Below are 23,889 nucleotides of genomic sequence, written 5' to 3' on the forward strand. Positions count from 1 at the left end.
CCTAGGTAGGAAGGTTGGAAGACCATTGATAAGGTAAGGGGCTCCAGCATTACTTACCGGTTCAGAATTAGCGTATTAACAAGTGCAATATATTAAGTACCCCAGTGCTTAATTCGACAGAAATGTACGTTTTTTTCTGATCAAAATGCATGTTTTTATACTATGTAAACTGGAATTCCTATAGTGGAGGCAGAATTATATGGCAGAAAACCCCCATTAGCTAACAATCCTCTAGTTAGTTAGGTAGTTATATCTACCTTAGGTAGGTACCATGCCCGATCACGTATCCGCCTTCATGCAGCTATTTTCTGACCTTGGTCAGAAACCCGTTTCCTCACACAAGCAATTCCTAGCCATGGCTCTATTTAAGCCGCTGCCCCCTCCTGACAAACCTTCTTCTGTATTTTCCCCATACTATCCTGCTCCCGGCCACCGACCATCACACAAGCAACTTCGCATCTTCCAAGGATTTAAACCCCGGTCAACCCCCCTGCGAACCTTCTCCTCTATTTTCCCCGCCGTCGGAGAGACCCTGCCGCCTATGATCACAGGACTGACCGCGCATCTTTGACCGAGGTCAGAAAGCCAGTCTTTGTGGCTCGTCTTGGTGGCTCATCTTCCGTGTCTCCTTTCAGTTTCCTCCCAGCTCCACGTACCCCTGGCTTCCCCCTCCCTACCTATTTGTACCTCGGGTTGCTAACCAAGTTTCAGTCTCTACACTTTCGCCGTCGCGCCGTACGTGCCACATCCCAACATAGCGCAGTCTCGGGGTAAGGAGGCGGCGTCCCTAGAGAACGTCGGCACTATTAACATCTCCACTACCGCCATCCGCCGTATAGATGACTCTACTCCCGCTATTACCGGCGTCATTAGATACCCCGACACCCAGAACCTCTACCGTCTCATCGGCCCCGAGTGCACCGAGACCCGGGACATCATCATCGCGTTCTACCGAGATCGTGATAACACATTTGGGTTTGCCAATTTGACCTAGGTCGCTCCGGGCCTCCGCTCCATCCGCAATAATTGTTCGTCTACAAACTCTACCTCACTTTCACAGATTGCTTTTTCGAACTTCCCTATATTATATCCCCCAGTCCGAACACCAGACCCGAGATTGCACAGTAATTATGTCCAACCTATCTAATATACGAAAAGAAATCCTCGAAATTGATATTGCAAGACCAATGGCGCCAACCCACGTGAGTTTCCTGTTTGAACCGCCATTGCCCATCTCGCATTTCAATGAGCTGATTCGTGGAATTGGCAGCAGGCCAAGCACTTACGGTAGTTGGGTGTAGGTGTTGCTTGAAATGTTACCGTATATACAAGTCTATGAGATAGAAAAGCACTTTCCAGCGCTCCAAACCATAATTTTTACCAATTCGATTGCATAGTCCCTTACTACATTATTTCGAACTCTAGTGAGCCATAAGCTCCACCGTTTCGGTATAATGTCTGATTGAGGTACCGCCCGTCAACCTATGTGAGCTTCCTTTGCAATTGCTGCTCCGATGGCTCCTTCTGCTCTTAGCCCTTGACGGCAAACTCTTCCTCTAGTGGACGCACCAGAACTAAGGCAACACGGAAGCTGCCCCGTAAGCGCTGTAGGAAGTAGCCAACCCTCTGCCTCTCTCTATTTCGCGATACATGGGACAGAGCACGGCTCACATCACCGTGCGATTGAGACTGTGTTCGATGCACCGTGGTCAGCCCCGAACAGACCCCGCAGTTTATTGTCTTCGCTGGTAGAGATCCACCGGATATTGATCTAGTTTCCATTTTTCCGTAGCTTTTGTTACAACCTGCCCCTGGACTGGCGAGTTACACACTAGGCCAAAAGGCCACTATATCTGAGCGTTACGCTCAGATATTCCAGGCTCCGATATATATAATGCGTGTCGTGACAGCTTTCTCATCAACTTGTACAGTTGGCAGATGAATTCCTGGCCTGACTGTTGTCGAGGATTCCTTAGTGTCAGAGCCGCCGCTTTGTTGCTCGTGAGCAGCGTAATCCTATCATCTTTCATACTTGACCGTAGGCCACGTTATCTTCCTGACTATCGCCGGTAGACCGTCTTCACCTAGCGCCTTCTATGATTTCGCTGTAAAAGCCTATCGTTCTACCTCCTCTAGGCTAATAGTAGGCATTCCCACCGGCACTCTTTGTGGTCTGGTCCCCTCGTCGTCAATAACGTTAGGCAAAGACCTTACGAATTTGAACAGCAGCTCTTCTACTTGCTCTTGATGATATATAGTAGTAGTTCTATCTACTTTCTATCTACTCTAACGAGCTGCGGTAACTTCCCGAATACTGCGTCATCTCCCGATTTCAGGTATTTAGCGGCTTTATAGATATTATCGTTGTCTGCGAGAAACTTATTCTAGTGCTTCTTCTTTTGTCTGCGAATGGCGTCGTGGTATTGTTTCGCTGCACCGTGCCTCCCGACGGAGTGGCGGTCAGAGCACTCGCGATTCTGGCATTGATCTTTTTCCATGGTGCATTCTTCAGCAGAAGTCGTTCCTGATGCTAGTTGGTTGAGTTAGGCTCCGCGTGCGATGCGAGCTTGGGGGGTTGATTGCGGGCCTCTTCATTGGTCGCCCACTGTATGTTTTCTATCAGTGTTGCGTATTTGCTGGAATCTTGGAGATTCAACTTCCCCATGCCGCCTGATACACCGGCCTATCCATAGCAATTTCAACAGCTAGCATTTGGAGACGCAACTTCTTCAGAATAGAAACAACTTTCTTCTGGGTTTCGGTCCAGTCCTGGTTGCGTTCGACCAGTATTAACAGGGTTGGTGAACAATCCAGGAGCGTGGGGATCTTGATTCACGGCATTTGCGTAGTATTTTGCGACCCCGCTCTGATTGGGCACTTGTTGGATGTCACAGAGTTCATGCTTCGATTCACAAGACTTATCGAGGTTCTGAAGAGAACAACGAAATCCTTTGAGGACGACACCAGAAATGCGTAATTTGTGCATTGTAGCTCGCTTTCAGTTTCTGGGTCCCCGGGAGCCTTGACCGAAATTTCTGGAGGTATTTCGTTGCGCGGGCAGAGACGATTCAACCTGGGCTTTAGAACATTCGTAGCTGTCCCAGTAGCAGTTGGCGCACTTCACCAAAAACAGACCTGACGTGATGGCCCCTTGAAAGGTTGTTTCTGATAAGGCAGGTCGGCTCTGTACGGCGCCATTTCACTTTCAGGTGTTTGAAATCATCAGAACATCATTCTCAGCATTGACGGTGAATGCAGAAATGGGCGGGGCGTTATCACTAGATGCCTGGCTCGGAGCCGCCGGGTCATCTTCGTTGTCGAGCGCCATCATGCGTGATGGCTCATTAATCACACCATGTAACCGCCAAATCCCTTGGCAATATGCTCCAGTAGATGTAAAACCCGTGAGACTCGACCAGGATCTTGTGGACTCATAGTCACGCTGGTGATAGATGGTGACATGCCGGAAATAGCCACGTAGGTAACCAAGTCGGCCTCTCGGTTGTCTCGAAACGTCGGAGGCGGTTACCATCCTCCTCTCGAAGTGCTTTGTCGATTGAGGCGATCCGCTTGTCGATGGCTTGGAGCAGTTCGGCGTCTTTGAGATGTGAAGGGCCGCAGATTTTGTTGATCTGTCCTAGTGGTGAATCTGCAAGCGTCAAAGAGCCCTGTGGCGTCTCGTATATGTGGCCAAACCACTCGTAGGCTGATCTACCGGTCTACGATCAATTTAGATGCAGAATGAACAACTGGAAGGTGGCTCAAAGGGATATGTAAGATCCCTAGCTCACCGGTGCGATCGTTGAATTTCCGGATGTTCTCGGGGGTTGACATCCTGGGGAACATTGGAGGAAGACATCGTTGACTGAGATATGTCTGGTGATTGTGAAGGCGTGAAGGTGCGCAAGTGTGCGAGTGAGGTGAGTATGAAGTGAGATCAACATGAGAGTAGTGAAATGAAAGTGGTGGGGGATGAGAGTTGAAGATGACTAGAAGGGGTCTGGGACTTCAGATCTTGCGCTCCTTTCCCTAAACAATATTCTATAACAAAACACGCTGTATATGTGACGATTTCTAATCATGGGAATCGATTAGGTGACAGGGATAATCTATATTAACCCACACTATTCTGGATGTCGATCAATGATCGAGACTACGATGGACTCATTTGCGATGCAACCTCCGCTACAGTTGCAAAGCTCACCCCGCAATTATCCCCAGGCTCATACACCACCAGCGTCATTTCCACCTCTTACCAACACTAGGGTGACATGGATGACTACTTTTGCTGGTGTGGGAGATGGAATCCAGCCTGTGGATGCGGAAATAACTTGTGAGCATCTCATTCCCAAGTAGGCAATAAGCGCCATTAGTGGTCTATTGTTTTACCCATGGAATAATCAGGGAAGCAACTTGGATATGTAGATGGTTATTAACCGACTCTAAAGATCAGGGTAGTCAATCTTTCATTCTAGGGACGCGGAGTACTAAAATCAATAGGAGCATGAATATGATCGATATTATCTTAAATTGATTGAAGAACTGGCTATCTGTTGGAGAAACTGAGCATTACCATCCCAGATGGACAGTGACCTTCATCTTTCAAGGCTCATCGTACAGGCACACTGTTTACTCCGTGTCGCAGCAGGTCCAGCAGCCCTATAGCGCATTTCACTTGTCAGTCATTTATAATGATAAAGCAGGTATTTAAAGCTAGAACATACGCTAGAAAGCTGTTCTTTTTCGGTAGTAGGAGGGCACTTATAGTCGTTTGGACCATCGTGGCAAAGGTTTAGGCAGTCGGTCAGGGATTGCTGCTCATTGTACTGATTGACGGCAAAGGCAGTAGAAACAGTCAGGCCAAGAGTGGCGACAAGGATGGAGTAAAGCAGCATCTTGGTCGCAGGGCTGCAGGAGGGTTTTGGGAATTTGTTGCGGGGAGTATTGTCTGAGGCAATGTGAGAAGGGTAATACTATATATAATTCAAGCGCCTCGCCAAGACTCTCAATTTTCCAAGGTTCATTTCAGAAGCAGTGCGGAACGTAGATGCAAATGAACACACCGCTACCCTGTACGGAGTCCATCATCGGCGTCCGGAGTTCCCTTGCTGGATCGGTCGACCAAATTAGCTGGTGGATCACCCTTAAATGTGCAGCTCAGCTAGCCCCCTCAGCTAGCTACCCTTCTCACCAGACTTGCAAACCCCACAGCTCCACTTGTATGCAGTAGATAGATACATAACAAATTATCTGTACTCGATGCAACTAGTAGACTTGGGCATAGATTGCTTTTTCTGTATCTGCATTACAGTACGCTAGCGCTTGCAGACCTTGTAAACTGTTAGACATAGTTAACTAGGAGATACGTACTCAGAGGGTAAGGGAGCACCACTACGGAGTCTATATGATTCATAACCTACTCCCTACCTGCGGGATGATCTCATGAGGCGGATCTACAATCGTAATCGTCATTCATGTGATTCGCTGCAACCCCTTGGCCCACATGGGCACACCTCCTTAATCACATAATATTCTGCCGGTCAAAAACCTCCATGAATCTACATATGGATGTATCCATGCATAATATTCCGCATGCATGAAGCGATATACGGTAACACAACATAGCCACAACATAGCAAGCTACAACATACGCATCTCGACCCCGCCTTTTCTGAGTGTTATTGACCTATCCCAGCTCTGTCCCATAAATGTTCTCTGTTATAAAATGATTCGATCCGCTCTCACTGTCATAAATCCTTCAATCCGCTCTCACTGTAAATCCTTCAATCCACTATCACTGGTACAAAATGTTCTCATCCACTCTTTTGGCAAGGGGACAACACATCTACGATTTCCTGCATAATCTACTGAACCAACCACAAAATGAATCGGACAAAATGCCAGACCGGAAGAACATCCAGGGAGATACTTGGTAAGTCAAAACCACAGCTACTACTAGGGGCTCATCTATGATGGATTGCTTTTTTGAACTGACACAGTCAGGCCTCGTCTGCCTAAGAAGGCCGAGAAGTTCATCTTCTTTCGAATTACCAACGTGAAGGAGTTCAAGAAGGGACTACCAATGATGGCTGATTTCATTACTACAGGCGAGGCGGCCCTGAGGAACCGGAGCGATATCTTCAAAAGGAAAGCCCAAGGCATCGAAGGTCTCATTCAAGGATTAGTATCCTTCAATATCGCTTTCTCGGCCAATGGCCTTGCTAAGGTAAGCACTGGAAATAGCTAGAAAAGATTCCCATGCTTATTTTCAACAGCTTGGGGCGGAAAAGCTCAACGACGACTTTTTCAATGGTGGCCAGTTTAAAGACATGACTGCCCCTGAGGAGGGCCAGTCAGCTGAAGACCACCAAGGTCTCGATGCTCAGGGCGAGTGGGTCCCTGAATTCAAGCCCAGCAGTGGTGGCATCGACGGTGTTCTCACTGTGACTGGTGAAAGTCCAGAGAGTATTGAGAAATGGATCAAGAAGACATTTAATTACACGTTCAATGTCGATGACAAGCAAAGTAGTAGTGTTGAAATCGTCTATGTGAAAGAAGGCAAAGTCTTCAAGAATCATGAAGAACAGTCAGTTTTGACAAGCCCCGTCCGAATATAGGAGCAACTGCTAACATCTATGGTCACAGCTTCGGATGGGCGGATGGTATCAGCCAGCCTATCATCAAAGGATTGGACGACATTTCGGTAGCGCAGAATGTTAACGGAATGAAACCGATAGACCCCGGGTAAGTAACCATCATCTCATCCTGTTACATGGTCTGTCAGGTCTAATTCTGTGATATCTCAGAGTTATCTTTGTCGGAAGCGAGGGCGATGAAAGCAAGAATCCCGAATGGGCCAAGGACGGTAGCTTCATGGTCTTCCGCATTTATGAGCAGCTGGTCCCCGAATTCTACCAGTAAGTAGCCCCCTATTGTGAAGTCATCATCTGTGGACTTGGTTCAAGTGAACTAACTTTGCATATCTAGCTGGTGTGCTAGGAATTGTCCTATTGCCGCGGAAGAGACGAAGAAGGCCCAAGAACAGGGCAAAGAGGTCTCGTGGTCTGGGAAGGCGATGGATCAAATGGGTCTGTTTTCCTCACGGTTGGTGGGACGGTGGCCTAAAGGTTAGAATCCTCATACAGGAATCATTTCCTGCCCCTAGCCCAATACTCGAGATACTGATCAAGCATAACGCATTAGGTGCCCCAATGGAAGTTCACCCCCTGGAGGACCCCAACCATTCCAAAAATAAAGACCAACCGTGGTTCACAACGAACAACATGAAGACGTTGAATAACACGGATGACTTCAACTATAACCCCAGTGACCAGACGAAGTGTCCTTATGCATCCCACATGCGCAAGACTGGTCCTCGGGATGACTATCCCGATTACAACAAGCACGTAATGATTCGTCGAGGAATTCCTTATGGAGAATGGTGCTCTGACGAGGAACGGGCAAGTGGCACTACACAGCATGAGCGTGGCCTGCTGTTTGTCAGTTACCAGAGTAGCATTGAGAATGGGTTCGTGACGCAGCAAAAACGTAAGTGTTTCTCGCGAATCTCAAAAGATACTGCATTTTCTGACACTCTGCAGGGTGGGCCAATTCTCCCGATGGCCCAACGGACATGGCCAAGCACAATGGCGGAGTCAGCCAGGGAATTGACCCTATTATTGGTCAAGTTCATCCAAGCCGGAACGGGAAGTCTACAGGTGATCAAATCAATGCCAAGTACCAACAGCCTCCTCAAATTCCCTTCCCTGACTCGGATCTTGAGAAACCTGCTCCCCAGGTCTACGATAAAAAACTTGACCTGGACAGGATCGTTGTTCCGCATGGTGGGGAATACTTCTTTACTCCCTCGATTGAGGCATTGAAAAACTACTTGCCCAACCGCCCATAGGTTGACTTGATCACAATTTCGGTCGAATACTAGTACTTCTCAATGCCACTTGACGTTTGCCCACCTCCACATAATTCAGATTACAAAAGTTCTAGCATATCTGAAAGTCAAGTAGCTGTGTGAAGTATCAACGATACTATGTCCATTTCAACGTTCTCAAAGTCCGCGGAGAAGAAGACCCTGCAATAGCGCAACGCTGGCCATTCTGATGAAGCCGATTCGACCACCTTTGGTGATCGCACCCACAGTGCGAGACCCAGATGGCTGCAGATGGGATCGAGATGATCCGTCCAACTGCCAATCCTGGCCCGTGTATTACATCGCGATCGTACCGATCTATGGTCGTAGACCGAACTCAACCGAACTTGTGTCCTTGACCCAACCCATTCCGCTATGACGATTGGTCCAGAGGCGATCGGCTCATCGAGGGTGTCCTCACCAGCTGAACATTGACTTTCATGTCCCCATCCACAGCGGTACATAGCTTTTTACGCCCCTCTGGCCACAGGGTTGCCAGCACCACAGCTCCACTTGTATACAGGAGATACATCACAAAACTCCTGTACTCGATGCAATAGTTTGACTTAGGCATATATAGATTACTTTTTCTGTATCTGCTTTACGGTGCACTAGCGCCTGCAGACTTTGCAAATTGTTGGACAGAGAGGGGTAATGTATAATGTAGGTGGCTGGCTGAATATATAATTATCCCGTCATAGCTCCAGCTTTGTTTTTTCTTTAGCTGTATCATACCTTTGCTCGATTGTACGGTAAACAATAGGCTATTTACAGTATATGAGGATGACAATAGCTGAGGTGTCACTCACCGAATCATGATACTACACCCGACCTAGGAAGCCGATAGCGCACACATGATATCATGGTCATCCCCGATCCTACTAAGAAGTGGACACAGTCAACCGCGACACGGTTTCGAAGGCTCGTTGGCTTTCAAGCCGGACGTGGAACAAGCTACCCGTGGCGCCAGGAAGGGCTTCGGCAACGCGCGCGCGTATCGGTAAACTGTGGGAGTCTGCGTAGGGAATCAAGCGCTGCTCTCTTTCAAATGTTAAGATAGATCTCATTGATGTTGCTGAGTCTGGCTAGTTATTCAATAGTCACGTCTGGTGCTGATCAACAAGATACCGCAGACAATCGTAAGGACAGTCAATACTTCAATAAAGCAGGTCTAATTCTGTAACTGACTGACAAACTCAGTAAATTTCAAAATAATCCAATGAATAATCACAGGCAATCCGCAAAGTCAGATATATTCCGTTATGGCAAGTGGTTTGACCTACGGCATTATATGCGTGCATCTTTTGGGCAAATTCTCAATTTAGAGTCGATCATATATATTTCCAGTGGACTAAACTCCATAACAGCATGTATTAATCCTATCGTGCAATTAAATTACATAGAACGGACAATGTCGAATACGATACGGTCCATGTCTCCGAAACTTCACCTAGACAAAAATGACAGCACCAATTGCAGCCCCAGCAACTGCCATCAATGAGCCACTATAGCCCCCCCGCGATATTTGTCGAGACTGGCAGAGCAGAGCCACTCGAGCTGGCCGTCCCAGCTTCAGAAGTCTCCGAGTCCGTCGACTGCGTTGGAGGCTCTGTAGTCGAAGGGGCAGTGGTGTCCGAACTGTGCGTGGAGCTCTCGCCAGCGACCCCGGTGGAAGAAGCTGCAGTAGAGGAGGGCCCAGTAGAAGATGGGACAGTGGTATCAGCCGTGGCGATGACAGAGGCAGACGTAGTTTCAGCAGGGCTAGCGGACGCACTTGTTGAGGAAGCAGCAACGGTCGACGGCGACCAGCAGGAGAGAGTGGAGGTCGTCGAGACGCAGGGCTCTGTGCCTCTGTAGGCAGCGCAGCAGGGGACGTCGTACTTGACGGGAGCGCGGCCGCCGCCGCAATCGAGCGGATCGCAGACCACCCCGTTCGTCGGGTCGTACCAGTGGACGATATTGTCGGCGCAGGACGTGAAGGAGTGTGTTTCGCATGCGCCAAAGGCGGTCTTCGCCAGCATTAGGAGGGGATGCGGCGGTCGAAAGTGTTGCTTTGACCATTTTTAGGGTGTTATCGACTAAGGTGTGGTATTCACAAGTTATAGGCCTAGATGGGATTGGAGAGTTGAGGTCAGGAGAAATGAAAGAGATGGCAGAGACATAGCGTTGACATCAATGAGTCAAGAATACTACTCGGCCACTGCCGTAACCCCTTAACGAGCGCCACGAAATTACGGGGCAGGGCGTTTGAGATATTTTTCAGCCTCGTTTGCCTAAAAGGGCACAAACAAGGCCTGGGCCCTTTTTCAGCCCTATTTTAACTGGCCAGGTTCCAGGGCTACTTGGCTGGTGGACCTCATTTCTCACTAGCGCTCGTGAACTCCATCGATTCCCCGCAATGTGTCCACTGCCATGACCATTGGAAGACTTTCGCCGCAAAAGAGTAGCAGCGAGTGACATACTCAAATCACCACCTGGGCAGTCCATCCCACGAGTTGACCTTGGTTGTCTCGCCGCAGAGTTCGACCCAGACTTAGCCTTTTGCCGATAGAGAATTAACCTTCTTCTTCTTTCTCCCGCTCTGACCATTTCTGCCAGGTCAAAATGTCGATCGAAAATTTACCCACAGAGCTCATTATCTTAATCACCTCGCTATTACCATGCGAATCATCTCTCGCTGCCTTGGCCTTGGCAAACCGCCGCCTCTATGCAGTCTGCAACCCCTGTCTTTACCAATACAATGTGCTCCATGGCAACAGCTCTGCTTTGAACTGGGCGGCGGAAATGACCGGATCGATACACTACAGAAGGTGCTAGATGCTGGTGCCCCTTTACTAACGGAACAGCCGAGTGGCAAGGATCGGAGCATCCTCTTCGGGCCGCATCCCGTCTCGGTGGCTGCAAGAATGGGTCACACCAGTATCGTCAAATTCATGATTGACCGCGGTGTGAGCCCTAACATTACGGCCCCAGGGTGCCTAACCCCGCTGGGACTGGCTGCTGGCGCTGGCCATGCTTCTCTGGTTAAATACTTGCTGCAAGCGGGAGCACGACAGGGGATTGAAAACGCTCTAGGCCACCGACCTGTGTACCTGGCGGCTTTTGAGGGCCATAAGGATGTGGTCGAGGTACTCTTGTCTGATACTAAGGGACATGGGGATAAGCCCAACAAAGCAGAACTGATGACTGAGGCCTTGTTCGCGGGCGCCCGTGCGGGCCATGTTTCGTTGATTCAGTTACTACTCACGCACGGGGCGCAAGTAAACGTCGCTCGTTTTGGACGGAGTCCTCTTACTGTGGCTGCGGGCAACGGAGATAGTGAGTTAGTGTCGCTGCTTGTTGTGCACGGTGCAGATCCGAACTTCGTTGTGGATCCGTTGACAGTGGCAGTGATCAAGCGCCACGAGGAAATTGTCCCGATGTTAATCCCCGGAACTGCGAATCTCCACCGCACCAGAGCGTTGGCCATCGCAGTCAGCCAGGGAAAGCGACAAATAGCTGAGATGCTACTTCTAAGTGGTGCACACCCTCATTTCTGTCCGTCCGAGATTCCTAGTTTATCGAATGATTCATCGGGTGATCGAGAGGAATGGGTGCAGCCTCTTCTCTTTGCTGTGCAGAGTGGCAACCTAGGACTCGTGCAATTGCTCCTGGAGTATGGGGCAGATGTGAATGTGGAATGTTCCGAACATCCTGGTCGCGGAATGGACAAAGATTTTGACCACGTCCTATTCTGGGCCGTGGAGGGTTCCGAGGAGACAATAGTCAACCTGATACTAGAAAGTGGCGCAGATCCGGAGATTACTGATGTATTTGGACAGCCTCCTCTCTCGTATGCCGTTTACAGTAAATGTGAGGCCGTTATTCGCTGCCTGCTGGATCACGGTGCGAATCCTTACCGGGCGGTAGACCACAGTGGCAAGAAACTGATAATGTTTTGGCAAATGGAACAATCGACCTGGGCAATGCTACAAGAGGCAGAGGTGAAATGGACCGAGCAACATCCGTGCTGATCATTAGCAATCTCCGGTTGTTGTCTTTGCTTTTACGTCTGTCATCGCACATTTATTTTTGAAGGGCCAAATGATCACACTAGACGCCACGAGGAACGGCACACGCTAGCAGCATGTAGTAGTCATCCGCTAGTAGAGGCTTTACATACTCGACTCGAATAGCGATGCGAGCAGACGTAAGAGTATGTCGAATCCCGCTCCGGCCTAGGCGATAGCAACAAGACCCGCTCACTAAGAGTTGGGTTACCTCACCCCAGGGACCACCTAGGTAGTCTACCTATAGTCACGGGAACTAACAAGGCCCTAGCACCGTAGATATACTTCTGTCCAGTAAGTGACATTAGATGGGCCACTTCGGTATAGCTCACATTCGGCTTATGGTGTGGGTCTTCGGGGACGAACTCGTAAGGAGTCATTCCACTAATTTGTTTGAGCATGTGCTGGGTGAGAAGGAACTTGATAGGCTATTGAAAAGGCTAAAGCATGTGCAAGAGAAAAGCCTAGGGAACCCTGCAGGCATGGAAGTGACTTCGACGGGACCAGAACGAGGGCGACACAGTAGAGGCAACCTTGCAATTATCCAAGGGCCTACCGAGTAATTCTCTGTGCAGATGTACCCTTTATGCCCGTCGGATACTCCGAGGGCTCCCAGAAACCGTTTTCTCATCTCACTCCTAGATAAATCGTCGTTTGTCTGTGAAACCCACTTGAAAACCGAGGAAATTATTTGTTTATTGAGTATTCAGTGGTCTGGCAACCAACAAAGTCATCCAAAGGGCTAAAATCTGCAGCCCGGGTTTAAATTGAGCGAACTCCAAGTTCCTGTCGCCGGGTTCGAAATCGTTGTTGCGTCAATTGGAAAGGAGGCTTTGCAAACAGGTTCGAGTAGGCGTATTCCCGTCGGGCTGACACTATATGCCGTTAGCTCAGAAAAAGATAGGATCCGACAAGTATATTCTACTGCCCGACCTGTGTCGGTAGCCCATCGCGGTCTGATCGGTATTGGGATGGAACGAATTACGGCCCACTGGGCTGTCATGCGATATATCGAATAATATGGCTTATACGAACCTCTCGAATCATGCAAACTGTCTGATCACTGTACCTTGTTCATCAAATCGTCTGGCAAATGTTAGCAGCGTCTCGAGAGACAAGGGCTTTAGGTTTTTCTAGTTACTTTTTCATTGCTGGGTAGTCGTGCCAGACGGTTCGGAAACAGTGATGTATATAAATCTATCCCGAAATATATAGGTCATAAAACTCGTGTCTATCATTAATCCCTTTAAACAAATCCCTTTAAACAGATGCCCGTCATGATGACAGCCATTCGCTGTACCAGTTCCCATCCCTGTCGGAATACTTGATGTGTGTTTTGGTGCTGAATTTCGAATGGTTGGGATATTCGGCGATGTACGCTAGGGGGATACGAGCGGACTCGGGTATTTCTTCTCCTGGCGAAATCCCTGCAGATTCAACATCGTACACACGCTGTAATAGGAGAACGGCTACAGCGGTGGAAAACATTCCCTCTCGTCGATTGTACCTTTTGCATATACCCAACACTTTCTGTCGAACGGTCCAGTCCCGGCACTTGAGTCCACAAAACATGAGACTTCCCAAGAATCCCTCCTTAACAGAAAATAGTGGGTCGGGCAAGTGATTGAAGCTACTCAACAAGACTTCGGCCGTATCCGCAATGTTTTGGAAATGGGGAAGGAGAGGGTCCCATTCTGTTTCCGAACCTGAAAATGATGTTGATGCGAGGATAATTTGCAGCATCTCAATCTGTATCTGGAGGACCATGAAGGCACGGAGCTTTGCGGCACAGGTAGTCTTGCTGTGGAGAGCACGACACTCCTCCACTTGCGTTTGAAGTCGATGGACTTTGTTCGCGGGAGTGTCCCATGTAAATCCTTGCGATAGATTGGTGGTCTGCGGATCGAACGACACCGGATCGCTCAACATTAAGGCCCAACATTGAACAGACACCAGCATAGTTGCTTTTGACAGTTCGTCGGTATATGCAGAGATATCGACGAGATTATCATGGATAAGTTCTCGGAGATAGGGATATTCTCCCCCCAGGTAATCCTGGAGGCGGGTAGCGCTTGCCCAATGAATATGGAGCTGTACGAATGTATGTAATAAAACCGACGCAACTGGGCTTTTCGTATTTTTCTTTCTCCACTCCAAAAGGAGTTTAGTACCAGCTTGCAGATGACAGCGAACGGCATCAACATCGCCTTGGAATAGAGCGAATGTAATTAAAACAACGCAGGCTACCAGAACCTTCTCTGTGGCCGAGGGATCCGACTGGTCATCTTTCATCATAGTCGTGCGAAGACAAGCAATGGCCTTTGTGGACTGCTTGATTGGGAAAATGTCATTCCGGTTTGAACCGGGGTTCGAAAATCTACGATGCAAGGCACCGACACCAATAGCTGCGTGACGAACCTCGGGGCAAGATTCACTGACTTGATGGACAAGGACCTGCCAGAACGGGTCGAAGTGATACCCAGCACACTGGCCAGCAGTATACGAACGGAATGAATACAGATAGTCGCGTTCCATCCGCGACAAGCCAACTAGACTCGCATCAACGACGTGGACCAAACCAACCGATTGGGCTTGTTGCTGGCCCACATGCACAATGTTTAGAGCACCACCATTCGTCTTCGCAGTTCGCGCATCTCGGACTTCACGGGTTCTCCTATCGGGTGGCGCCGTGTACCCTTGGCATACGCGGCCAGCGCGAGTGCACATAAGACAAGCGGGTCGAGTTTCGTCACATTTCTTGTGACGAGATCTTTAAAACGGTTATTAGCGCCGGGCTTACTACCCAAGTGAGATCCTAGGACCGGGTAGATCGGTGCATTGTGTTTACGCGGTGCGGATCTCCTCGTCCACTGAGCGTTCACCCGACACTTCTCTGTAGACTTGGGGAACTTACTTGCAGGTCACACAGCCCGTTCGGACCTTCGATGCACTGGTCCGTTTTCTCTTCTCCCTGTCACGTATCACCAAGGTTGATTGGCTCCCAGGCGATAGGGTATGTGGATCTGACATAATGGGGATGAGATTGGGTACGGATGGGTGAACACCGTGGGACAGGAGGGTTTGTGGACTTCAGGGGGGGGCGTCGCGTAAAAGCCCCCGCTCCTGCAGGATTTACGGTGCATCACAAGGACCCTCTGTTGGCGGACGTGCCATTTTGGCCTTGTCCAATCGTGGTTCGGCGATGTTGCTGGGGAGTGGGGTCGCTGCATTTGATGCCTGAGGCACCAATATCAAGATGATCTCACCGCCGACCTTCAGGTCTTCGGATCTCCAACAGCAATTATCGAGTGAACCATACGAAACCCGCAACAGTCCAGATGAACACAGCACCCAGAGATGCACTGGAATTTCCAGAGTCAGATCGGGCCTTCTTAGAGCCCCACTTGCCACCCCAGGATGGCTCGGCACCTCAGTTGGATCTGCCCTTCACAACACTCACATTCGCAACCTCGCTCGACTCTTCTCTGGCCTTATCCCCTGGTGCACGTACGGTGCTTTCCGGCCCCCAGTCCAAGGCAATGACCCACCATCTGCGATCTCGCCATGACGGAATTGTTATCGGCGTTGGTACGGCAGTGGCAGACGATCCCGGTCTGAACTGTCGAATCAGTGGAGTCGGGGGTTATGGTCGGCCGGGCTTGGATGGTCAGCCTAGACCAGTTGTGATTGATCCAACAGCTCGATGGGAATTTTCAGATGATAGCAAGCTGTTCCAACTTTGCAGAGAGGGGCGTGGCCGTGCCCCATGGATCATCACTGCAGTTGAGAAACCAAACGCCGAGAAGCAAGCATTGCTGGAAAGGTACGGCGGAAGATTTATTCAGGTGAAAATGGTCAGGACACACACTGGCCGACACCAAATTGTCTGGCCAGAGTTGCTCGTCACCCTGAAATCCAATGGTCTCCGGAGCGTCATGATAGAGGGCGGTGGCCACGTCATCAAATCCCTTTTGAGCCCACAGTACATGTCCTTGTTGGATAGCGTCATTGTTACCATTGCTCCCACGTGGCTGGGTGAAGGTGGCGTGGTCGTCTCCCCTGATAGGCGCTTTGACGATGACGGAAATGCCATTTCCGCTGCGAGATTGAAGAATGTCAAATGGTACCCATTTGGGGAGGACGTTGTCCTTTGTGGACAGATAAAACTTTAACTTTCCGGCTGAGAGACCCCCTGATATATGTCTACCTACGGACATAGACCGGCAACGTCTGCTGAGTGCTTGCCCCTTTGATATACATCATCGGAGGCACTCTACCTCAAAGCACCAAGTGATTGACAGCCATGTATCACCTTATGGCCGTTACCCTGTGGCCCAACAATGCCAACTTTAAAACAAAACAGTGCAGTACTTCGTCTACTATGTCATGTTTCTCACTCCGCAGCTATACGTTTCATCGCAAGGGTTCCGTTGATCCCACTCACTACAAGCCAATGGGAAGGTCTATTCGCATGTACCGAGACAATACGTAATGCCCTGGGTCTTGTACCGAACCATGCGAGGGAAGACTCGCTAAGGCTTGTTGAATGGACTGATTGTGCTTTTCTTTGAGAATCCACGTCGCGTACAAAACATTGAATCGGAACTTCAAAACAAAACCTTGTGTTCTCACGGCTTTACATCGTGAGAGCCTACACGATGAATCTAAAACCCGGGTCTAATTTTCGAGGCCACTATTGTAAAACCACACGTCAGCTGAACAATGAATTCAACCTTCACATTTATTGTCTTGTTGTCTAGAGTCTTCTCTTCGTTCCGCTGGATTTCCCAGGAGCTTTGTGAGGTGGTATTGTGCCTTGCAGGAACAGTCGAACCATTCCCCCATGGCAGAAACCATCGACAATGGCATTGTATCGTTCCTTTCTTTATTTACAACAATGGCCTTTGTTTTTAATAGAAGGGCCGAAAAATGATAAATATCACCTATGCCCACATAATCGGGCCCTTATCATCACTGGTTCCCATCTCGGATCAATTCGGATCCTAGAATCCATCCATCATGCCTAGGTGAGTGCTGCCTGGCCAATACATCTACTGACATTTTTAGAACAGTACAGATATGCCGCCACTGAATGATAGTGAGCAACACGAGCGTATGCTCACAGCTCTCCGTCGTCGAATTAGTGAGCTCCGATCCAACCCGGAGAACCGCTCGCTGGCAATTGCAAGGCTGAACGCAATCTATCGACTTGCACGCATCTGTGCACAGTTCGGGAAGGATGCTCGTTTTACGCAGCTGTGTGACGCACTCCGGAGAGGTTTACCCGGGCAAATCGGTCTGCTCAAAAGTGACATAAACTGCAGTGTTATAGTTGCAGATGCTCTGGACCGAATGATTCTTGAATCTTCCTTGTCTAATTGTTCTGACACTGTTCTCGATAAAGACGATGACGCGGCTGACGGAGAGACTGACCAGGATATTGATGCAGACTCTAGTGAGATGGATTGCAGCGACGATAACTATATCGCGCGGTTGATCCTTGGTTCGAAATGGGCTGAGCCGATAGTCGATTTGCCGGAGGAGCCATATGGGGAGACGGAAGTGTCTGCTGCAGGCTCTAGTGAAGTCGAAGGAGGGATGGACCCTGGCGACGATGACTATATTGCACGCTTGCTCCTTGGTCCGGGCTGGGCTACTCCGTTAGCCGATTTTGCGGAGGAGCGATATGGGGCAAAGGGGATGTCGGGTAAGTGATTATTGATTTACGATAGCTCACCAGGCGACCCGTAATAGGGCAGACATAAATGGAATTACGGGAACGCGTGGAAAATGAGCTAAATGGAGTAAATACAAATGAATGTGTCTATTGAATATCATGTGTACCAGCTCCAGGTCGCGGTTCTCTGCCTAGTAAATTGACCACCAGAAGTAAAAGGTCTAGAGGTAAATAATATTATACTTATACACACATGGTCTTATGATCGTGCCACGCCCACCACCACCTACGTGTTGGGGTCCCCAGTCGATAACAGATTCTCATATCCGGTGGTATATCACATACCAACCCATCACGGGGGTCTTATTCGTTGACAGAGTCAACGAAACCTGCTTGATGATGGAAAAAGCAGATGCGATACCATGTTTTATAGTATCTTTACGTCTGTTTGATTATAAAATGTAGAAAAAGAAAGCCGTGTAATCGGACCTGTCTGAGAATTGGCGGATCGTCATGTGTGTCCAGCACTTCCTTTTCTTCGTTTCCCCCTTGCGGATGTCATGATCAAGACATCTCCAGATCAATCTTAGTCCGGATGGTTATCTTCCCTGACAGCCGTTAAAGTCCCTTGCATTGGTCTTATTGTGCGGTCGATGTTCGCCAGTGATTCGTGACCGTCGTAACCGGTGGCGCTGCAACCAGATGCCTCCACAAAACACCGACACCAATGATCGGCATTGTCCATTCCGCGACAGCGGCTTCAACCAGACACATCCTTCTCGCCATGTGAGGTCGCATACACAGGAAAGACCTTTTAAGTGCGTGGCATGTCATAAGCAAAAGCAATTTAATCGGCAGTTAGTATCCCTTAATTTCTTTCAAGGCTCATATATTGACTCATAATGGGGACTCGTTATTACGGCATGCGAGGCTTCATGTTGTGGGTCCTCCAGTAAATACTGGAGATGAGAATGAAGAAAATGCAACTAGAATCTCGGTAGGACTGTAAATTCCGTCCTTTCTATAATCCTCTTCCACACATTATCTATCACATACGACCATAGGGTGTGGAAAACAGGGCTTCCCGTCCGCTCAGCCGTACTTAAGCCACACGCCGGTGAGTTAGTAGTTGGGTGGGTGACCACCAGCGAATCCTCACTGTTGTATGTTTTTGTTTTTTTTGCTTTGGTTTTTGCATCGCTCTCCGCATCGCTAGTTCACGCACAGTCTGGGGCCATTTCATCTTCACAATCAGATCGTACACTAGGTCCACCCGTTTCAAGAGCTGGTGATAGATTGTTTCCATCTTGGGGACGTCGTTACTCCTCAGCATACCTATTGGATAATCAGCAGGGCTCGAATCTCTTTTCTGAAAGGAATGTACCGTCAGTAGGGAGCATTACCAACCCCAACACGATGAGCGGCGGTCTTATTTCTAAACAGATCCTCCTCAAAATGGAAAAGCCAGATAGCAACGAAAGCATTCGAAATGCAGATTTTGACCCCCATTTTCGTATGTAAATAAGAATTAGGCTTTCTGTTATTCATGGAGGCCAATCTGCGAAATCGAACGTCGAGATAGTGAAGGTGACGGCCGAAAAGAAATCGAACGGTCGAAGGGGTGGATCTGGATCGAGAACGAACGGTGTGATGGCGATCGGCGTGAGAACGGTCCGAAAAATGGACGGTCTTGTCGAACGTCCCTTCGACGGTCGGAAAACGATGTCGAGACGATGCAAATAGATGCTGTTGATGGGATCTAGATGTAGGAGATGAATAGTGAGCTCTGATTGGTTGCATAAGAAAGGGGATGGTGGGGCTGGGATGTCGAGATCCGCGGATCTCGACAGGCTTGGCGTGACGCTAACGCCGAGAAGGGGATTCGAAGCTTCCAAGGTTGTTGTGAGACAGAGGCTTCGGAGACAGGCGCTCATAACCTGATAGAGAGAGACTACAGTGGAAATTAGGGTCCTCTGAAAAGTCTGTAGATGCGTGGAGAAGGAAGGAACTATCTACAGATGACAGAGTATGGCAGGAGCAAACGAGGTCACGTGACAATATACCGCCATGGGTAATATAATGTCGTCCCTTTCCCGTTGCAGCCTACCTCTCGCAATTACCGATGTCGTTGTACCTTGACATTATCCTAAACCGCCTATCATGACAGACACTGCACTTTCATCTGCTCACTGCCTTTCCCCTTCGTTTGAGCTGAAATCGTACCATGAAGATACGGATTTCCTTGCGCAGGGAAAACCGGAACCCGACATTCGCTCGCAGACATTCATATACCATCTCTCAGATCAATGCTGGTGGATAAAAGTGACGTTTACGGGTGAATTTCCTTACAACTTCAACAAAGCTTCGCCGACCAAAATCAGAAGAAAACGTGAGCGACGCGAGGGATACCAAGAATTTATCCAACTAATCGACTATCGGTCGCTTCCCTTGCTGAAGGATACTGTGACTGAAGTGTTGCTGGAAGAGGCAGCCCCACCCATATCAAAAACGCTTACTTTGAAGTATGGATTCGAAGATACAAAAATATCAACCTTCATCAGTCGACTGAGGCTCACGATTCGAGAAGACGCACGGAGAGTTGTCTATCCGTCAATATCTCGATTTCCATCCATCCCTCCCATCAAAACTTCACAACTGGTATTTGAAGAAGAGGTTACAGACGGTGTTTTCCGGGTTATTGACAAGGCCCTCGGGATTTCTTATATTCTTAAGGTTGTCAATCGCCCTTTATATCAGCCTCGTGACACAGAAGTCATGGAAAAGGAACTGGAAAATCTTGAGGAATTCAAAGGCGTACCAGGAATTGTGCAGGCTGCTGGACTTGCAGTGTCTACGGATCCATACACGACCTCTATGAAAGATGGGCAGCGATGGGTCATTAGTGGGGTCTTGCTAGAATATTACGGCGGCGGCTCACTGCAGAACATACTTGATGAGCAACGTATGAAAGACCTCCCTTGGGAGCGGTGGCCCATCCAGATTGGCACGGCTTTACATCGTTTCCATGTGGCAAAGAAGACTCATATGGACCTAAAGCCTTCCAATATCGTCATTCATGGGGACGGTAACGCGATTCTGATTGATGTGAGTGGTATTGGAGGTATAACGCATCAATGGCTGGCTCCGGAAATCCGGAACGAAATATCTCCACTTGACCTTACATTCCACATCCGTCAGTTGAATGACACATGGGCTTTCGGAAAACTTCTTTCACTTCTTGTCTCAAATGCCAGGGACAGTCCTTTCGTTTGTACGCTGAAGAATGTTGCAAACGATCTCATGGCAGATAACTCTCAAGTCAGGTTGGCTATACCTGACGCAATTTGTCGCTTGGAGTCTGGTCAATAAGTTAGCATGAGCATTCCAGTCAAGGTATCAACATAGGGTTCACAATTATCTTCAATAATAATTCCAGTCAATATCATCCTCGTCAAATCCGCCATCAGTTCTAGCCCCTAAGTGCATTGTCAGCTCATCAGCAAATAGAAAGTTTCAAACAAGCGAAGACGATCTGACCGGGTCCCTCTCGTTTTAAAGCTGGCTTCTTATCACAACCGCTAATTCCACAGGAAGGTGTCCCGCTAGTTGAGGCATCTTCGCCAGTCCCAGGGATGCAAGGCTCTTTCTTGGCCTTGGCAGGTTTGCAAGGTTGTTTCAGCTTCTTATGGTAATGGCCGCAATTATCAACCCGGATGCTGTAACTGCACATTTCGATGTTTTCTTCTGCAGGGAGGAGTAAGGGTATTAACGGAGAAAATCTTTGTCAGGCTCGGACTGATTGGTTTAGCCTCACACATAATTAGCGAGTTATCCTAAGGGGTTTAAAGGCTTTTATATACTATTTTATATGTATGGCTAGAGGAAATGCCTCCATACTCAATCATCCCGTTTGATGTCTAATCGTCCTTCTTTCCTTTCAGCAATGGTAATGACCGAAGGCGAAAGAGTGTCGGTGTAAGCACAGATATATGTTGTAGTAAGGAAAATGTGAACATTGCACCTAAGAGTGAGAGGCACCTAAAATGATACCGGATATTTTCATATGGTCTGGTAAATACTGCAACCCTGTTAAGAGATGATATGGTAATATAGTAAAGTTTCAAACGAATACACCCAACCCTTCCAGATGACAGTAGAAGGGAAATGGAGGAAAGAGAGGTGAAGTTGGTTTCGAGTGCGTCTATACATCACCCTGATCTCAGATTCCCGGAAAGCGCCAGGCTCTCTGCATTAGTGCAACTGCGAGATACAAGGAAGAACTGTTCAAATGTTGAAAATTGCCTATTTGTTGGAATAAACCGCGGTATTATTCCACTAGACCATAACAAAAACAAGGTTAATGTTTATAGCTTATGGGGAGCCATATCCCAGTTTGACACCTATTCAAAGATCGCCTTTTTTTTTAGTTCGCATGGAGCCTTTCGGCGTAGACTGTAACGTCCGTACTGATATTTTTGAATTCTATTACCTGGCCGAGCTATAAACGGGCTCTATACGCGCTACCTATGTTTGGATTTGCGCATCATGTGATTGGGGTTTGAAAAAGCTCACGATCCCCCAATTTGGCTAGATTACACGTTCACGTAGTTTTCAAACCTTCCAAATTCCGTCGATGCAAGCACAGATGAGGCGGAGGGCCTTGCCTTTGGATCAGGTACCAGGATGAAACGAAGAAGATCTCTTAGCTGCTGCGGCATCTCCACCCTTTTTGTCTCCTCGTCCAAAGGTAAGATCGCTAGTAGTTCTGGCGTCTTTTTACATAAAGATCGGGCACAATCTACTGCAGCTTTAAGGATATCGCCCTTCACTATTTCAGGAGGCGGGATCTCCCAGTGGGGAAAGAGGCGCTGTATCTTCGCCATAGACCAAGCCTCGTTAAGCAAAGGATGTGGGCTGTCCCACACGCCTAACACACCAGGCTTGATCCAGCAAAGTAGCATCGCAGCAACGGCCCAGACCTGCGATGGCTCAGTGCACGCATTGCCTAGGAAGACTTCAGGGGCGCGCATAGCATACGGTTGGGCGTTAAAGAGTTCGCCGACCGGGACAACTATAAGCGTGTTATTAAAAGGCATATCTCGTATATCAAATGCTTTCAAAATAGGAAGTAGACAAGTATTTAGTTTTAATGTTAAATCTTGAATGGTTACTCACCGAGCCCTAAGTCTCCCACTTTAGCGATAGCACGATCTGTCCGGATATCAGAGAGTAGGATATTAGCAGGTTTATAGTCTGGAGTAATTAGCAAATGCTAGGTCTTTAAGATAAGAGATTCTACCTGTATTCACATGTCTACGTTCCTCTAGAACGACACAGCTTGCGAACGCTGCTCTTAGAAAAGTCCCGATAAGGGAGTAGGTCCGGATGCTAGGAAGGTATTCTACCTCTGCGAGAGTAGTATCTAACCATTCCAAAGCGATAGTGCTGTCGTCGATTATATCATACATTTTCCGGAAGCACTTTCCCGAGGCGATACCGGGAAGACGATAAGTCAGAACTTCACGTTGTATGTTCTTAGTGGCATTTTCATCACTTGGCGACGCTACTTTAATCAGAGCCCTATATAGTTAGCAGAGTTAGCCTTAAAAGAGTCTAGATATGGTTAATATAACGAACCATTCCGGAACTTCGGGGACGGCGCGGGCGTTATGTGCAATAACCTGGGCCTTGAAAACGGTGGAAGTGTGCGTGTTATCTCCTTTGACGGGTTCCAGAACGCGGTAGTTCCAATAAGCGCCTCGAAGAACATGTCCAGGAGTAATAGACGACTTTTTTCTGGCCAAGGAGCTCCTTGCAGCAGATAAATTGACTGAGTACATTGAGGCAAATCGAAGAAACCAAGATCGTGAAGGAACAGTGGATTCATATATGGACGGATGGATAGACACAAAATACATGAGCAGGGGGAAATCATGGGAGGTTGGAGGATCCTGTCGCGCACGGACCCATACTCAGGAGTGGCTGTTTGGCAACAATCTCAGTTAGAAATTCAACTATAGTCTGATGTGGCCGCCCTAAGCTCTTTTTAGGCGCGATGCAGACGTTTCTCAGCTAAGATATAGGCGATTGGCCTTTCTGCAGGTGCGCCATTGGATGTGATGGGCCTACCCACCTAGGTAGGTATGAGTCGAGTGGGGAAGCAGAGGGCTACAGTGGCGGAGACAAGATCCCGATCTGGTCGGTTGTCGTGATGGTCCCTACGAAATTCGTGGAAA

At 48.5% G+C, this 23,889-nt stretch overlaps 11 protein-coding genes across 11 annotated transcripts; 6 read left to right on the forward strand and 5 right to left on the reverse strand.

Moving 5' to 3' along the window:
• Window positions 1-355: 355 nt before the first annotated feature.
• On the forward strand, window positions 356-994 carry N7489_008204 (uncharacterized protein; the record flags this gene model as incomplete). Its single annotated transcript, XM_056713954.1, has 2 exons — window positions 356-480; window positions 712-994. The coding sequence occupies 2 exons, from the start codon at window positions 356-358 to the stop codon at window positions 992-994; spliced, it is 408 nt and encodes a 135-aa protein (XP_056567669.1).
• Window positions 995-3,205: 2,211 nt separating this feature from the next.
• On the reverse strand, window positions 3,206-3,859 carry N7489_008205 (uncharacterized protein; the record flags this gene model as incomplete). The annotated part of the gene is made up of 3 exons (XM_056713955.1): window positions 3,206-3,372; window positions 3,530-3,711; window positions 3,792-3,859. 3 exons carry the CDS (start codon window positions 3,857-3,859, stop codon window positions 3,206-3,208), a joined length of 417 nt encoding a protein of 138 aa, XP_056567670.1.
• A 770-nt stretch (window positions 3,860-4,629) lies between these two features.
• N7489_008206 (uncharacterized protein) lies at window positions 4,630-4,895 on the reverse strand (the record flags this gene model as incomplete). The annotated part of the gene is made up of 2 exons (XM_056713956.1): window positions 4,630-4,659; window positions 4,725-4,895. 2 exons carry the CDS (start codon window positions 4,893-4,895, stop codon window positions 4,630-4,632), a joined length of 201 nt encoding a protein of 66 aa, XP_056567671.1.
• A 1,002-nt stretch (window positions 4,896-5,897) lies between these two features.
• On the forward strand, window positions 5,898-7,909 carry N7489_008207 (Dyp-type peroxidase; the record flags this gene model as incomplete). Its single annotated transcript, XM_056713957.1, has 8 exons — window positions 5,898-5,932; window positions 6,004-6,226; window positions 6,276-6,586; window positions 6,646-6,744; window positions 6,807-6,917; window positions 6,988-7,108; window positions 7,146-7,548; window positions 7,602-7,909. 8 exons carry the CDS (start codon window positions 5,898-5,900, stop codon window positions 7,907-7,909), a joined length of 1,611 nt encoding a protein of 536 aa, XP_056567672.1.
• Window positions 7,910-9,432: 1,523 nt separating this feature from the next.
• N7489_008208 (uncharacterized protein) lies at window positions 9,433-9,948 on the reverse strand (the record flags this gene model as incomplete). The annotated part of the gene is made up of 1 exon (XM_056713958.1): window positions 9,433-9,948. One exon carries the CDS (start codon window positions 9,946-9,948, stop codon window positions 9,433-9,435), a length of 516 nt encoding a protein of 171 aa, XP_056567673.1.
• Window positions 9,949-10,587: 639 nt separating this feature from the next.
• Window positions 10,588-11,940, forward strand: N7489_008209 (ankyrin repeat domain-containing protein; the record flags this gene model as incomplete). The annotated part of the gene is made up of 1 exon (XM_056713959.1): window positions 10,588-11,940. The coding sequence occupies one exon, from the start codon at window positions 10,588-10,590 to the stop codon at window positions 11,938-11,940; it is 1,353 nt and encodes a 450-aa protein (XP_056567674.1).
• A 1,311-nt stretch (window positions 11,941-13,251) lies between these two features.
• N7489_008210 (uncharacterized protein) lies at window positions 13,252-14,703 on the reverse strand (the record flags this gene model as incomplete). Its single annotated transcript, XM_056713960.1, has 1 exon — window positions 13,252-14,703. The coding sequence occupies one exon, from the start codon at window positions 14,701-14,703 to the stop codon at window positions 13,252-13,254; it is 1,452 nt and encodes a 483-aa protein (XP_056567675.1).
• A 611-nt stretch (window positions 14,704-15,314) lies between these two features.
• On the forward strand, window positions 15,315-16,148 carry N7489_008211 (RibD family protein; the record flags this gene model as incomplete). The annotated part of the gene is made up of 1 exon (XM_056713961.1): window positions 15,315-16,148. The coding sequence occupies one exon, from the start codon at window positions 15,315-15,317 to the stop codon at window positions 16,146-16,148; it is 834 nt and encodes a 277-aa protein (XP_056567676.1).
• A 907-nt stretch (window positions 16,149-17,055) lies between these two features.
• N7489_008212 (uncharacterized protein) lies at window positions 17,056-17,691 on the forward strand (the record flags this gene model as incomplete). Its single annotated transcript, XM_056713962.1, has 1 exon — window positions 17,056-17,691. One exon carries the CDS (start codon window positions 17,056-17,058, stop codon window positions 17,689-17,691), a length of 636 nt encoding a protein of 211 aa, XP_056567677.1.
• A 2,122-nt stretch (window positions 17,692-19,813) lies between these two features.
• Window positions 19,814-21,022, forward strand: N7489_008213 (uncharacterized protein; the record flags this gene model as incomplete). Its single annotated transcript, XM_056713963.1, has 1 exon — window positions 19,814-21,022. One exon carries the CDS (start codon window positions 19,814-19,816, stop codon window positions 21,020-21,022), a length of 1,209 nt encoding a protein of 402 aa, XP_056567678.1.
• Window positions 21,023-22,245: 1,223 nt separating this feature from the next.
• Window positions 22,246-23,493, reverse strand: N7489_008214 (uncharacterized protein; the record flags this gene model as incomplete). Its single annotated transcript, XM_056713964.1, has 4 exons — window positions 22,246-22,724; window positions 22,829-22,906; window positions 22,971-23,233; window positions 23,291-23,493. The coding sequence occupies 4 exons, from the start codon at window positions 23,491-23,493 to the stop codon at window positions 22,246-22,248; spliced, it is 1,023 nt and encodes a 340-aa protein (XP_056567679.1).
• Between the last annotated feature and the right edge of the window lie 396 nt (window positions 23,494-23,889).

Source organism: Penicillium chrysogenum (assembly GCF_028827035.1).
Source record: "Penicillium chrysogenum strain IBT 35668 chromosome Unknown utg000004l_segment0_segment0, whole genome shotgun sequence".
Classification (NCBI taxonomy): domain Eukaryota; kingdom Fungi; phylum Ascomycota; class Eurotiomycetes; order Eurotiales; family Aspergillaceae; genus Penicillium; species Penicillium chrysogenum.